Here is a 15,606-nt window from a genome sequence, read left to right as displayed (position 1 = left end):
TCTGAGGGAAGCCCGGAGATGGCAACATGGGAGAGAGCCTTTCCAGTGGTGGCCCCCCAATTGTGGAACGATCTCCCTGACGAGGCTGGCCTGGTGCCAACATTGTTATCTTTTCTGCGCCAGGTCAAGCCTTTTCTCTTCTCCCAGGCATTTAACAGCATATGTTGAGTTTTTTAACTGACCCCTGGATAGTTGGTATGTAGCCTGTTTTTATGCTTTTTATGGTTTTAAATTTAGTATATTGGGTTTTAAATGTTCAATGTTTTTAATCTTTGCGGGCGGTATAAAAATGTAAATATCATCATCATCCAAATGATCGGTGTTTGAGAAAAAGGCGGTGGAGCCCAGGGAAAGGGACATGCCATCTGGGGAACCCAGGATGGCCAGATTGGGAGCCCAAGCTTGAGGTCATGTCCCGTCCCCCCCGTCCCCCGCTTTATGTTCCTTGCAGAGAGAATCAATACAACCAAAATAGTTCCAGAAAATGGAGGCTTACCCTGGAGAGTTTACTCAACGTCTTGTATTGCACTCACTACCTGCGAGAAATGGGAAGAAGTCAAAACATTGCCTCCTGCACACACAGTGAGATGATATTGGCCCCTCATATCTTGAGATCCATTGCTTGGGATTTATCCTCAATTTTAAAACCATTCCCATCAGTCTTACGAGTAAAGCCTTTGGATTCACAGAACTCCGTGATCATGCATGTGGTGCCATCTTTCTCCTTACAAATTCCCCCGCAAAAGCACCTTTTTCATGGGGCCTTTGGCTTAACCCCTCATCATCGTTCCCATCTTTAATGAAATTTAAATATGTGCAATTGCATTTGCTCCCATTAATCTCTTCCTACTCCCTTTCCCTCTGTTATCTTCTCCATTCAGTATTTTAAATTTTAAGCTCTTTATGAATATGGACTAGTCTTTTTCCTTATTAACTGTGAAGCTTCACATGCATGGATGGTGTTATAAAAATAATGAGCACCCCACCCTCTTTAGCTTGTATCTTCTTTTCCTGTCCTGAGATCTAACCACTTTTTTTTATTCTGGCAAACGGTACAGAATATTCGAGTAATACCTTGAACATCAGTTTGAATTCCCTACCTATATACATCATGTTCTAACTTTGTATAGCCTAGCATTGCATTCCTTGTGGTCACATTGTACTGATCACTTCGATACCTTGTGATAAGCAGAGCCACCCTTCCCTCCTCCTCTGTCATTCTGCTTGATGAGAGTGAAGTCGTTTGCCATGATGGATGTTCATTTGTGGGTACCTGCCCTTGCATTTCATGCTAAACATTTGCCCCATTCTGTTTTTCTAGTCGAGGAGTGTTCTAATCAGATGGTGGTGGGGATGGGGATCAGCAAAGGTTTAGAGACCGAGTCCTGTGTTGGATCTGCTGTTTTGTAGGGGACAAGGTTTTCTAATTCCATGTATCTTCAGGGAGGGATAAGAGAAGAAGAGCTGACAGGGTGGTAAACAATAGAATAAATAGAACTGTGAAGGTGAGCCATCTGTGTCTGGTCACATGATATCTTGCTTGAAATGCCAGCGCATTCTAATAATGCAATCAGAATGGTTGTAACACAGCCCTCCCCAACCTGGTGCTCTCCAGATGTTTGCAAGTACAACTCTTCAGACTCCTGACCATTGGCTTGCTGGCTCAGGCTGATGGGAGTTGAAGTCCAAAAATTCTGGAGGCATCAGGTTGGGGAAAAGCTGTTGTAGCCTTCAGTAAATGGGTTTGGGGAAAAAGTGGCTAAAGGGAAAAATATAATACAAATCCCTAGAATAACTTGTGAATTGTAAGTAAGGCTCATGTGTACCCAATATTATCTAGAAGACAACTGGTGAAATCAACACTCAAGAGACACCATTTGGGGATGTTTGCATTATTTATTTATTTTTATTTATTTATTTATTACATTTTTATACCGCCCAATAGCTGAAGCTCTCTGGGCAGTTCACAAAAATTAAAACCATAATAAAACAACCAACAGTTTAAAAACACAAATACAAAATACAGTATAAAAAGCACAACCAGGATAAAACCACGCAGCAAAATTGATATGAGATTAAAATACAGAGTTAGAACAGTAAAATTTAAATTTAAGTTAAAATGAAGTGTTAAAATACTGAGAGAATAAAAAGGGTCTTCAGCTGGTGATGAAAGGATAAATAATGGGCATGCAATAGTGGGCTACACGTATGATGCTTACACATGAACCTCTTCCCACCAAACAGAACATAAACTTTTCCTTTTAACCCTAGCATATTGAAAACCAGCCATCCCAGTAATTTACCCATGTCCTTCTGAGTTACAGGCAGTTATTGAAAATCTGGAGCTTCAAGAAGAAACCAAAGAAGAATCTGATGAAGAAGAGGAAGATGATGAAGAGTCTGGCCGATTACGTTTCAAAACTGAGCGCAAAGAAGGAACAATCATTAGACTATCAGATGTAACAAGAGAAAGAAGAAACATTCCAGAAACATTGGGTAAGATTGTTTGGGGGGAAGGTTAGGATGGTAGAATGTTTGTGTCTTTAATTAAAACATACAAAAACAACAGTAATTAAATATTACTCTAAAAATTAAGAACACAGACCAAAGAGGTTCAGTGCAAGGTGAGCTAATCTTTAGCAGGCTTTTAGTATCAGTTAATCAATAATATTCACCCTGACAACTTCAGTTGGTGTTCTACCTTTTCCAGTACACACAATGGGCCATTTTGCTCAAAATGCTGAATGCTGGTTTACGAGCTTGCACGAGCCTCAGGCTTGCACACATCCTCACTCCAGCAAGCCCATGAGGAACAGGTTAGACATGTGCTCCCAGTTGTAAACTAACCAAAACTCCCTCTTACCTTGAAATCCAGTGTTCATGTAGTCTTGCTCATGTGGCACTAAACATAGTTTAGCATTACGTTCAAATAGTCTCTGTATAAATGTGAAATTCAAAGTGGGATATTAGTTGAAAGCACATGCTAATTGCCCCAATTCGATTACTTAGTTAATTGTTCCTCTGTTATCTTCCCCACCACTCCCTTTTTAAAAATTAGGAGGAGGTTTTGATTTCATGAAGTTTTTAAAAATAATTGCATTAATTCAGAAAGTTTTTAAAACAGATTCCTCAAAACCAGGCGTTGGCGACATGCCACCCTCCAAATGTTTTGGCCTGTAACTCCCATCAGCCGTAGTCAAAATAGCCAGTGCTGAAGCATGATGGAAGTTCTGGGCCAAAACATCTGGATGGCCATGCAAGTCATGCAAGAAAACAAATGCTGGAGCACCTTGCCTTTCTTTCCAAGTTCAAAGGTTTTAACTGCAGTTATTTACAGTTTAATGAGTATTGTTTTTAGATTGACGATCAGTGATATTGGGCCTGTTCCTACAACACACTAAGCCATGGTTAGGCCGCTGACCCTTTTGCACCAAATGGGTAGTGAGTGTGTTTAAACCATGGTTATATAGCCATCATGGTTAGGAATGGTTCACATGACACGCTAAGCCCTAATATTTAGTTCAAAGTGCTTAACCCCACTGTAGCTTAGCATATTGTCTGAATAGGGTCATTGTATTTTAGTATTGTTAATAACAGGTTCTTTTATGTTGATATGTTAATTACTTTATTTAATAAGCTTCCCTGGGTACAAGGGAGGATGTCCTAATTTTTTTTAAAAAAAATAATAGGAAATAGTGCTGCAGTCTGGGAAATATTATTGTTCACTTGGTATTGATTGGATGATTGATTCCTCATAATGTTGGCTTTATGACTGAGACCTTTACTATATCCAGGTTGGGAAATTATTCAAAGGAAAAGATGTAAAGATGGGTGGGAAAAGTCATGTCGGCCTCATAAGCTGTAAGTCTTGGTTTCAGTTTTACATAAGTAAAAGAATACACTCTGGTTATATGTAGATGTGTCTTGTCATTCCTAATTTAGGAACAAATGTGTTATCTTTTAGGGTGACACATAGTGTCTGCTCAGCAGGAGAGTGGGTCCCCTACCCCCCTTTTCTGGAAGAATTGGCTGATTAAAGGTGGTACCTGAAAGAAATCTCAGATTCATGCTGTCATCATAGTGAGATAGAATTGGCAGGATTACTAATGAATTATTTAAGTCCCAGTGTGTCATCTCAAGAAAGTACATGCAAACAAGTCTCCTTTTGAAATGTTCTCAGCTTTAGGATCAATATGAAGACATGTTGTAGTTTGCACACAGACTTTGCTGGTGTAAGCTGGTATATCCCTGGCTGCAACAACCTCAGGGGTGCATTTCCTCTCCCATATTACGGGCATGAGTGTACCCTCATGAGGCAAATCACTGTCTGAAGTCTCATATGAGAATAACTTATGCATCTCAAGACGTGGATTGATTTGGAGACTTGTGAATGGACAAGCCTCTGGGAGGAGCTCTACAGTTTTACACTTTGACTCTAGCAGCTCCGCGAACTACAATTCTCTGGTGTGTTTCTGTTTTGAAAAGCACACACTTAAGAATAATATGAGAATTTGCCTGCGTTGTCTTGTTTGCAATGTACCTATTATATGATGTGGGATGGAGGGAGACACCTATTGCTCTTAATCAAATCTATGTGCTTTCCCTAAACCCTGCGTCTGAGATTCAGTTAGTCAGTTGAGGGTCCATAAACTTTGCCTCGGTCTAAACAAAAAAAGATGTAAGCATGGGGATGAGGGCAGATGGACTGGCTTATTGGGGACTTACCTCTCCCCCTCCCATCTTTACTGCTCTTGTATTCTCCATTAACAGGCCGGTTTCAGGTACTATTAGACACACCTTGGGTTTCCAAGCAGCAGCTGTGGTGTGGCTTTCACTAACTCTGATTGTTTTGCCTGATGTGTCTGTTGCTGGAAGAAGCAGACTTAGTTGCTTTCATTCTTGCTTTAGTGACCTCATGAGATTGTTGTAGCACACACTACATGGGCATGTAGTTGAAGATGTTCCAGAGACTTTGGCTGGTACAGAATGTTGGGCTTGAGTTGTATTACACCTACATTAGATAACAAATTTCTCAGACCCAGCCTAAGGTGTTGATTCAGATCTTTAAAGCCCTAATTCAGGAGTGGGCAACTTGCAGGTCAACACATCTCATGTTACAAATTGCTTTGAGGAATCATAGAAGTAGTCTGTAATGTAAATATTACAGGCGTATCCCAACAGCACCTTCTTGTTTGTTGACAAGGAAAGGTTATGAGACACATTCTTCACGCACTTATTATTTCTGTAGGAAATTGTATCCTACATCTCTATGTATATCCACTCTGGGAGCCCACCGTCAGTTGGATCTTATTGCCACTTGTTTTATCCAGTAAATCAATTCTTATGTTTTTAGGGCCTGCTCTGCTTTGTGGTTCCCAGCTAAGTCATTGCTTTTTATTTATTTTTGAGTATTTGTATCCTACCTTTGCACCAAACACATTCAAGATGAGATAAAAATAGTAGGCTTCTGAAGAAAGGAAATATGCAGAAGAGCCTAATTAGGGGACCTTAGCTTGGAAGCATCTGGTATCTTATAGAAAGGGCTTGAAACACTTTTCAGAAATTTGCTGAATCGGTGCTAGCATTACAATTGTAGGCACCAGTTTTCGACTGAGCTAAATAAGTTCTTATTTTTAGGAATCTGAACCACCAAGTTGCCTGTAATAACCCAGTCTTAATTTATTAAGTAATCTGTCCAGCTTTTGGTCTAATGTCTGTTGTGCAATTTTCCTCCCCATGTATTAAGTAATGAAATGTGGTTGGTCTTCCTAGTCTTCAGCCTAGCATGGTAGCTGTTCAACAGAGAGCATAGTATAAACACATGCAGGAGAAGTTAGAATTTTGGGTACCGAGGGCCTAAGCCAGCCTATCCTAACCTGGTGCAGGCCAGATGTATTGGATTACAGATCCTATCATCCCCAGCCAGCTTTCCTGATGGCCTTCCTGTTTGGGGATGCTGGGAGTTGTCCTCCAAGATATTTTAGGAATGACAGCCCTTAAGACATTTAGGCTGATAGTTTTAAACCAGCACATTGAAAAGCCAAGAAGGTAGATTGAAAAAGATTTTTACTTTATAATTCAGAGATGGGCAACTTGTGTCCCTCCAGGTGTTTTTGTCTGTATCTCTCATAGTCCCTCACCATTGACCATGCTGTTTGGGACTTGTAGGCCCAAACATCTGGAGGGCTACTAGTTGTTCATTCCTGCTGTAATGGAACATTTGGGCAGCTGCTGTCCAGGCAGAGATCAGCTGGAGAAGTTTAGCTTAAGGCAATTCTTCCTAATTCTACCAGTAGAAATCTGTTGTGCTTAGAAACATCCCCAGCATGCAAAAAAAACCCTTTCTTTCAGTTTATGGCCTCTAATCTGAAAAGTAGTTATGAGAATTCTGAGAAATATGTATTAAGTAAATTAGGGTATGAAAATATGATAGCCAATAAAAACAAAAAAATGTATCTGATTAGGAGTTCACAAAAAAAATTCAAATGAGGTATTTTGTGCAAGTCTTGCAGTTAATTTTGTAGCTTACGGCTAAGTTTTTCTGTGATAAGCCATTGTCACAGAACTGGAGCTGTTAAGAGATCTGCAATAATTGATGTCTATTAGGAATCGACCTAATAGGAGTAAAAAATGTAGTAGAACTGGCATAATAAATATTACTTTCTTTCAGGATTGATTGCTCTTAATAGGAATTATGGGTATAGAAATGGAACTTGGTTGTATAGCTACGTTTCTTTATTTTAAAATCTAGACGTAAGTTGAGAAAACACTTAAAAGAGAAATTAATATTTCAGTTGAAATTACAAACGTAATTTCCATCCTGTCACTTTTGGGTGACCTTTCGTTGACAGCTTGTCTCTATTGGAGGGAAGCATTCTTACTTGCTGATTAAAGATGTCGTTTGAAACCATTTTATTACCAAGGGTAGCAAAATTAATCTTGACACTTGGAGGCACTAGAAAAATAATTGCTGATTCACTGCATTAGCTGTGTGTGAAAGAATTCTGCAGTCAAGATTGGGTCTGTGCTGGCAAAAATATGTTAAACATTTTTCCTCATGAATGGAGCAGAGGCATCTCTAAATGCTGCTTTTGCAAATGAAAAGTGAAATCTTTTGGCATGGAAGAGATTTTTTTTAAGGAAGGTAGATAATATTGCATGAATATAAATTCGGGCTTTTATAGGGACCAGGATCCAAAGAGACATGTGCATTAGAGGGAAGGAAGGTCCTAACGATTTACATCTCCACGCCTTTCCAGTGGTTGCACAAGCACCTTGTGTAATGCTACTATGCGGTGTCCCCTGATCTTCAGGGCAATTTTGGGGAGCATGTGCACCCTGAAGTAGGAAGGGGAATGAAAAGCACCCATACATGCACAGTGGGTCACACATCACTCTTGAGAACCAAGCCTTTTGTTTTGCTTCTGTGGCGGTACAAGGATCACTTAGCAATTCAACTATTTATTGAGAGAATGGACTTCATGTTAGGTACAGAGCTCTTCCCTTTTCAGAAAACAAAGTATTTGGATTTGAAATTGAAAAGAACTAGGTTTAAAACTGTGTTTGTCTGAGAACTTTCCCCATATGCCACCCCACTCCCCCACCCAAAGTTAAGATCTTCATCAGATGGTCTGCTTTATGTTCCCATCATGGAGCAGGAAGTAAAGTTGGCTTCTGCATGAATCAGGGACTTTTCAGTGATGCTTCCAGAGTTCCAAAATAGCCTTTGTGATGCTGTCCCCTCTGGTCCTCCTCTATTCTTCCCTATAAATCAAAGGATCCCAGCAATGGAACTGGCATCAGAGTGCTACTCGCCGTCTCTGTGAACACCCTATACTCGCACTTTTCCCATCCTGTACCTTACCTCAGGTACCTCACAAAACACTCCAGTGTGAAACAAAATGAATATTTATTAACAGCAAGTAAGGTTATGCAGTTAAAGAGCATAATGGTTTCATCAGGTTCAAGCTTATTTATTTCAGTACAGTTCCATGTACAATCCTGCCTACTCTACCCTCTGGACTACACTATCTCTCCTCTCTTCACTCTGCCCCCCAAAATAATAAAACACGTTCCTGCACTAAATCTAGACCCTCTCTCTGACAGACCCAAAACTCTTCTCTCACTCTTCACACACTTCTCACTAACTGCTTCTCTGTTAACTCCTCCCACTCCCTGCTAACCGCCAATCCTAACCTTTGAACCACCAGCCAATCAGTATTCTCTCACTCATCCTGGTCACTGTCTCCCCCTCCCACTAGAATTAACTATGTAACAACCTTGTTCCAGCAGTACACACAGCAAATACATCTTTAAACTGCAAACATTATCAAAACAGTACAAATAAATTACAAAACAGGCATTAAACAGCAAAACATCACAGCCTCCCAGAAGATTTTTTTCGGAGAATATTTCGGAGGGCATTTGGGAGGACTTTTAGGCAAAGATGTCTGAAAATATGCTGTGTTCAGATGCCTTATAGATTTTTCAGGTACCTGTTTTCAGGGTTGTGAGCTCCCTGATATATAGGAGAAACTGGACCTAAATACTTTAGTAAATGGACACCCCTGGCAAAAGTGTTTATTTTAGTCTAAGATGAGTTAATGATAATCTGAGACAAGTGGGAATAAGCAATTGCTGGTGGAAGGTAATTGTCTTTCAAAAAACAATCCTCCCCCCTTGACAAAAAGATGGATTGAGATTGAGCTCAAGATAGCTTCCTTCAACACCAGTCCCCCACCCTTCCAGTTTCTTCAGAGGCAAAGAGAGGGCTTAATTTCACTTCATCCTGGAAGTCATTGTTCTCCTTCCCTAGCAGATGTGAGCTAGCACTTGTGGACTGCTTCTGAAGATTCCAAGTGGCTTGAAGGCAGCAGGCAAATGCACCTCTCATCAGCATTGAGGGTCAAGTACATTGTCCTTTGGAAGCTTTATTCAAGATCTGCTAATCTCAAACTAGAACGGGACTGTCTTCCATCTTGTGCTCCCTCTAGTTTGGTATCCAGAGCATCCATACACTAACATCCTACTTCAAAAATTGATCAATAGAGTGCATTGTAAGATCCCTTGGTTCTTTGGGATTGGGTGGAAAAGAAATCCAAACTGAATGTACCTGAGGCATATGAAGCCACCTCAATCACATAGGCCTGATTCTCAAGTAATGCTAACCCATTTTTTTCCCTACTCAGGCAGACAATTGAACAAACTATGGTTTGTTTTCTTTGTCCCTGGGTTGTTCGTTTCTCTCTTCCTTCACCCACTTCCTTCCTTTATCCCAAATGCTTTTGTGGCACTGCAGTACTGGCATGTAAAGAGGTTCAGTTTTTTAATGCTCATGCTCACTGCCTCTGTATCCTAGAGAAACAACCCATGATTCCGGGTTTGTGCATACCAACAACCTATGGTTTAAGTGGCCCACAGTTAACAAGCCAACATGGGTTGCTCATAATTAAGAATCCATAGTTAACCAATAATTCCAGGTTTGCATATAATGACAAGCCATGATTCAATAAACTATGGTTAATTAAAGCCTGATTTATTGTTATGTGCAAACCTGGTCACAGGAAGATGGGGTCTGATTTGACAGAAAAATGGTGCAGCAGGGGTTGTCACTGACTCTTCTGTTTGTGGCTGACCTTCCTGCAGTCTGTCTCCCCTGGCAGTTTTCTCAGCTGTGGTCTGAAGCTGGAACTGAGCTTGACCGGAAGAGAAGTGCTTGATGGGGAGGTTCAGGTGGTGGTAAATAGCAGGTGGATGGATGTTCATGCACTCACCTGCTTGCCCTCCTTTGCTATTGGAATTGGGCATTTTTCTACCTTCATTTGCATGGGTGTAGCAGTTCTGAGTTTAAAGTACCTTTCAGACCATTTTGTGCTTCCTTTGACAAGGCTGTAAAATACAAAAGACATCAGTAATAGAATAACCTAACAAGGTTGTCAATTTGCTAATAAAAATAGTTTTGGACAGTGTGTTAGTAAATACCAGCTTTTCCCAGTTCTACTGCGTAAAGAAAAAGCTTTCATGAAGCAATTAGTCCTGTAGACATGATGACAAGCCTCATTTCCAAAATAAGGGAAGAAGCAATCCCTCCTCTCTTCTGCTCAGTCCAACAGACCGGATGGCCCTCACTCTTGTTCACCCTTGAACTGATTTTGCTTTAATCGACAACCATATATAACAACTTTGAAATATTATTAATATTTATTTATATAGCACCAACAATGTACCTGGTGCTGTACAGTATGTACAAATAAAACAGCAACAATATCCTGCCCAGAGGCTTACACTCTAAAATCACATTAAAACATATGAGGCGGAGGGGTTACACAAAGTCAGAATAAGGGAATAATCGAAGCACTGTGAACAATAAATCAGGCTAGGGTTCCAAAAGCTATGGAAAAAAGATGAGTTTTGAAATGCTTTTTAAAATCTAAGATAGAACTTGCAGTGTATATGTGTGTGTATGGCTTTAGATATCAACTTAAAATGAAACTTAAACTGCAACTCCATTGTGTGCTACATAATCAAACAGTTATTGTGATTATAGGACATATGCTTGAATTGTTGATGTATTTTTTTTTTGAAATGTGGTAAAATGGAGGTGTTTATCCAGGTAAAAATGGTACTACAACATACATGCCAGCCATAGAATTTTCTTATGTCCAAAGCGGTATAATTTTGTTCTCTACTGTCCATTGCTGGTTACAGGTTTAAGCTTTTTCCTGGCTTCTGCCAGAGGATTTGCTTCTCCACACAGTTGTAGAACTTTTCTCCTGGAGACATGCCACAGACCCTTTATAGTGCTTGTTTTAGTTATAAATGGATGAGGAAAATCTGTCTTGAAAAACGGAGTGACTGAACTACTCTTGAAAGAATAAAATATTCTCGCCAAATGGTTACGATGGATTTCCTTTTGCGAATTAAAAGGATACAATCGAATTACTGCATTAAACGTTAATGGAGCATCTTAATGTACGTGGCATATTATCAAGTTGGCGGAGAGGCTGTTCAGTTCCACTGAAATTTTATCTGTTCGTTAGTCTTTATCCTTCTGGTAAATAACTAAGTGCTCCCGTTTCTTTCATCTAATAGAACTTTCTGCAGAAGCCAAAGCAACGTTACTTGAATTTGAAGAGAGGGAAAGGCAACTGAAGCAGGGGCGTTACAGCTCGAGAAGAGGAGGAAGGCGAGGAGGGCCTTTAATGTGTCGCGGAATGGGAGAACAAAGGAGAGACAACAATGAAAGGGGAAGAATGAAGGATCACAGGCCTGCTCTGCTGGCAACCCAGACAGCTGTTACGGTACCCTAAATGCAGTGGTGGTGGTTGGGTCAGTGTGCACTTTAAACTTGGGAGATCTGGGTTATAATCTGGAGAGCTATTTTAGGGATAGCCATGGGCCCACTTCCAAAACCTATCTTTGAAACCTCCCATAGTTTCTGAAGAGGTTTGCCATGTGGCGCAGAAAGCTTCTGTAGCCCTCTGTTCTAGAAACGAGATGTGTCTGGGTGCGTTTGAAGTGAGGGAATGGCTTCTTTACAGCAGGAGGGACATTCTAGGCCCCTTAATTCTAATGCAAGCCACTGCTAGAATTGGAACTCTGAACTTGGATGCCTTTAGAGAAGCCCTTACAGGTTCAGACCCAAGACTACGTCTAGCGCACGTACTGATTCTAGTTATCGCCAGCCAGATTCTAACAGTGTCCTACTTGAAGGCAATATATCTCATTTGCTGTTTGCCCTCCCTCTCCTCCAAATCCGCCCCCCTGGATTTTTGAGAACCTCTGGATGTAGAGGTTCTATTTTGCTATTATGGCTCATAGGCTCCTCAATCTATCCTCCATGAAATACTTTGATCCCATATAAATATTGTCAGGGTGTCTCCTGTGTTCTCAGCGTACTAGTATTTTTTTAAAAACTTTTGACCTTGGGGGAGCTAGGGTTGGCAACGGCCGACAGAAAGCTCTGGCGTGGGCTGGTCCATGAAGTCACGAAGAGTCGGAAACGACTGAACGAATAAACAACAAAAAACACGATCCAGGGGGTGCCTGCAGCCCTCCAAGGCCTTTACTACATTCCCGAAATGTGCCCTGACATCCTTCCCCCAAATTCTCTGCTGCCTGTACTTTCCTTCCCCCAGAGTTGCTCATATAGATCACTAATTTCCCACCACTGCTAGCAGCGAGGAAAGAACTATCGGGTTCAGGATCCTGTGTGCGTTGTGTGTGTGTGATGCCACACCTGAGACAGTGTAACAGGCAGCCCTGAGGCTGAGAAGATTGAGAATCCCTGTTTTAAGTAATACAATTTCAAGCGAATGTGATTTTCTGCTTTTTCATTTCAGACTCATTCAGACAGGATCTTTCGTCATCAACAGCCCATTAGGAATCTCTTCCAGCAGCAGCAACAACAACAGTTACAGGGTCTGCTACCCATTCCCCCTCAGCATCATACACCACCCCCTCCCCCTCAAGGGATTCATATGCCACCCCAGCTAGAAACACCAAGAATACTGATGACTCCTCCTCCAGTGACCTCCCAGCAGCCAAAAAACATACACATAAACCCACACTTCAAAGGGACTGTAGTAACGCCTGTGCAAGGTGAGATTTTATTGGAAGGTTTAGGGTACAAAATGTAGTGGAGAAAGGCTTGGTAGAGTTTAAGACCCCATCAGGAAACCTGGAACGCTGCTGCTGGCCAGTGGAGACTGTATTGAGCTAGGTGATTGCTTGCAAGGCAGCTTCTTGTGCTCCCTTTACCTTTATAGCTTGGTGGAAGAGCACATGCTTTGCATGCAAAAGGTCCCAGGTTCAGTCGCTGGCGTCTCCAGTTGGAAATGTAAGGTGATGGGAAAGGCCTCTATTTGAGTCCCTGAAGGCAGCATAGACAATAGTGGGCCAGATGACTAAATAGGCTGACCTGCTATGACACAGGTAGCTTCCTATAATCCTTGTCCTAGCTCCACCAGAGATGCAATAGATTTTGGGGATAAGGGCTGTAACTGAGTGGTAGAACATGTGCTTTGCATGCAGAAAGGCCCAGGATCAATCCCCAGTGTCTCCAAGGCTTGGAAATTCTCCTATGTGTGAATCTACACCAAGCAGGATATAACACTTTAAAAACGTTATGAAAACAGTATATGTCATGTGTCCTGGGCCTGAACAGTTGTCATAACCATTATAAACCGTTATAAACAGTAGTGTAGATCCTGCCCTGGAGGGCTGCTTCCTCTGTTCCTATATCCAGCCATATCACAATTCAAGCATTACCCTTATTATATATTGCTGTTTTCTGCCTTCACTGCCACAGAGGTGTGTGCAGAAAGGAGGGTTTGTTGCTTAAGGGGGTGGGGAAGGTGTACATTTAGATCAGGTATATACTACCATGGTGACTTCTGCCAGTGTAGCCTTGGTGTAGAAGTTTCCATTAAGTCAAATTTTTATAGATTGGGTGAGCAGGGTATATTCTAAAAGCTGACGTTAGAAGGGCTTATTCAGAAGCCCCTGTCCCACATTCTAGTTGTCCTCAATCTCTGCATGCTTCCCTCTTTCCATTCGGTCCAGCTTACGAAAATTATTCTGTACCTTGAAATACCTGATACTTAGAGAAGCGTAACAAAGTTTGCAAAATAAGTAAATTAATGTACACTGTAATCCTAAACATTTAACCAGTAGTAAGTATAAGTAAGCTCAGTTGACCTCAACCACTACTAAACATGTTTAGGATTGCAACTGTAATTGTATAACTGAGTTAACTTTGGTGTTGCAACTGGATTTTTGGAAAGTTGTGGCATGTCTCTCATGCAATGTTGTAAAAATATGGTTTCTAGTTCTATTCTTTGGGTAAGAACCTACATGACACCTTGCCTTTGGAACTATACTTAGAACAAGAAATTTAATTGTATATGGATTGTTTAATTCTATAAAATGGAGAACTCTACATTTTGCAGCCTAAGCCATCAGAATCCTAATTGCCCTGTTGCATGGTGTTCATGAATCTTGCCTGCCTGCAGCTACTTGGGGGAGTGGGGAGGCAGCTGCCTACAAATGTGACTGCTTATAAAAATGGCCTGAAGTGTGGGCTAAAACAAATTGATTTAAAAGGTGTGCTCCTTGTTTTTAGTGCCCTTGCTGCCAGTCCCAGCCCAGCCAAGACCTGCTGTAGGACCCCAGAGATTTCCTGTGAGTAGCAGCTGTTCCTTCTTCTCTGATATGGATAAGCATACATTTGCAAAGAAATATTAATATGGCAAATAAAAGCGGTGCCAGTGAAATATAATTTTAAGGATTTGTAAATATTGACAGTGATCTGTGAGGTAGAAAATTGTTTGTTAAAAGCTTAAGGTCAATGAATTTTTGAGAGCAGAATTAATTTTGTTTAATTGTAAAATTGTTGAACCAGTCCTTCCATTGGGGAGTTAAGAAAGAAAGACAGAGCTGGCTTTGTGTTTTTGGTTTTTTTTAAAAAAACAGTGCACACACCTCTGTCCATTGCAGCTCTTTCAATACAAATAGGAGGATTGCTTATGTAATAAAAAGGACATACTAAATGCTCAGCGTTTGAAAGACAAATTGCACTTTTCTAATGTAAATCTAAAGATCAATTATGGTTTTTAAGCATTTAATATCAGAAGTTGATCTTGCCTCCCCCCCCCCTTTTTATCTTTTGGCTTCTAAAACACACTAACACTTGCTCATAGCTAATCCATCACCCTTGATTGATTTACTTCTGTGAATGACGTTGAGTACACACTTCTCTTACATTCATATTCTTACAATATGTAAATTTCACAAAATTAGTTTTTTCAGTCTTGCATTACTTTAGTTAGCATTTCTTTACACTGAGTATCAAAGCTCAGTGTAGGAATACTTGGAGACTCTTGTTACCTTCATTTGTCAGAATGGCAGGACCACATATTTCCAGTACCCTTTCAATACTTACACAATGGTAAAGAAAATTAACCATAAATGTGTGAAAGAGCAATGGATATTAAAATATCTACACATCCTCTCTTTGCCTAACAATGGATTTACATGGAAATTAGTTGAGATACTAGAAAATGTACCTCTCAAAATATGTGAATAGATTTCCATAGACCTATAATAGGAGGATTATTTTGCCTTAAAGATGCTTATCTAATTAATTACTACGCCTGTACTTCCTTGGAGACATTTATTTATTTATTACATTTCTATACCGCCCAATAGCTGGAGCTCTCTGGGCGGTTCACATTACTGATAGTCATAATAATCACTGCAGGGTGTTTTTTTTATTATTAAAACATATCAAAAATATTTGGAATCCTAGGGGTAGATACCACTACAAAACTCTTCATTTTTTCATTTTACAGAAAATCCAAGTAATGCATGTGTTAAAAGATAAAACAGTTTTAGTTTGAACTAAACTGAGACAACGCTTTTCATAGAATGAATCATCAGTAAGAACTTTGTAATTGTTGCACATTGGTCCCATATTTTTCTGAAGATTACATAAGTTTTAGACATGTAAAATAACCTACTAATCAGTTTATTAAAAGAATAGAGTATGTATATCATCATGTGTGATGGGATGTAGCTGCAAAAAAAGACAAAATCAATTTTAGGCTG

The 15,606-nt window shown here is 40.3% G+C and overlaps 1 protein-coding gene across 2 annotated transcripts in view; it reads left to right on the top strand.

Moving 5' to 3' along the window:
• The window catches only part of RBM33 (RNA binding motif protein 33), a 105,513-nt gene that overhangs the window by 23,558 nt on the left and 66,349 nt on the right, over nt 1-15,606 (top strand). For both annotated transcript variants that reach the window (XM_063125989.1, XM_063125998.1), the window contains exons 7-10: nt 2,325-2,496; nt 11,092-11,300; nt 12,342-12,600; nt 14,123-14,181. In XM_063125989.1, the coding sequence (XP_062982059.1) occupies nt 2,325-2,496; nt 11,092-11,300; nt 12,342-12,600; nt 14,123-14,181 (699 nt within the window). The remainder of the gene's footprint in view (nt 1-2,324; nt 2,497-11,091; nt 11,301-12,341; nt 12,601-14,122; nt 14,182-15,606) is intronic.

This window comes from Elgaria multicarinata, chromosome 1, assembly GCF_023053635.1.
Source record: "Elgaria multicarinata webbii isolate HBS135686 ecotype San Diego chromosome 1, rElgMul1.1.pri, whole genome shotgun sequence".
NCBI classification, from domain to species: domain Eukaryota; kingdom Metazoa; phylum Chordata; class Lepidosauria; order Squamata; family Anguidae; genus Elgaria; species Elgaria multicarinata.
Note: the sequence above shows the minus strand (reverse complement) of the source record. Positions and strands in the feature narration are given on the sequence as shown.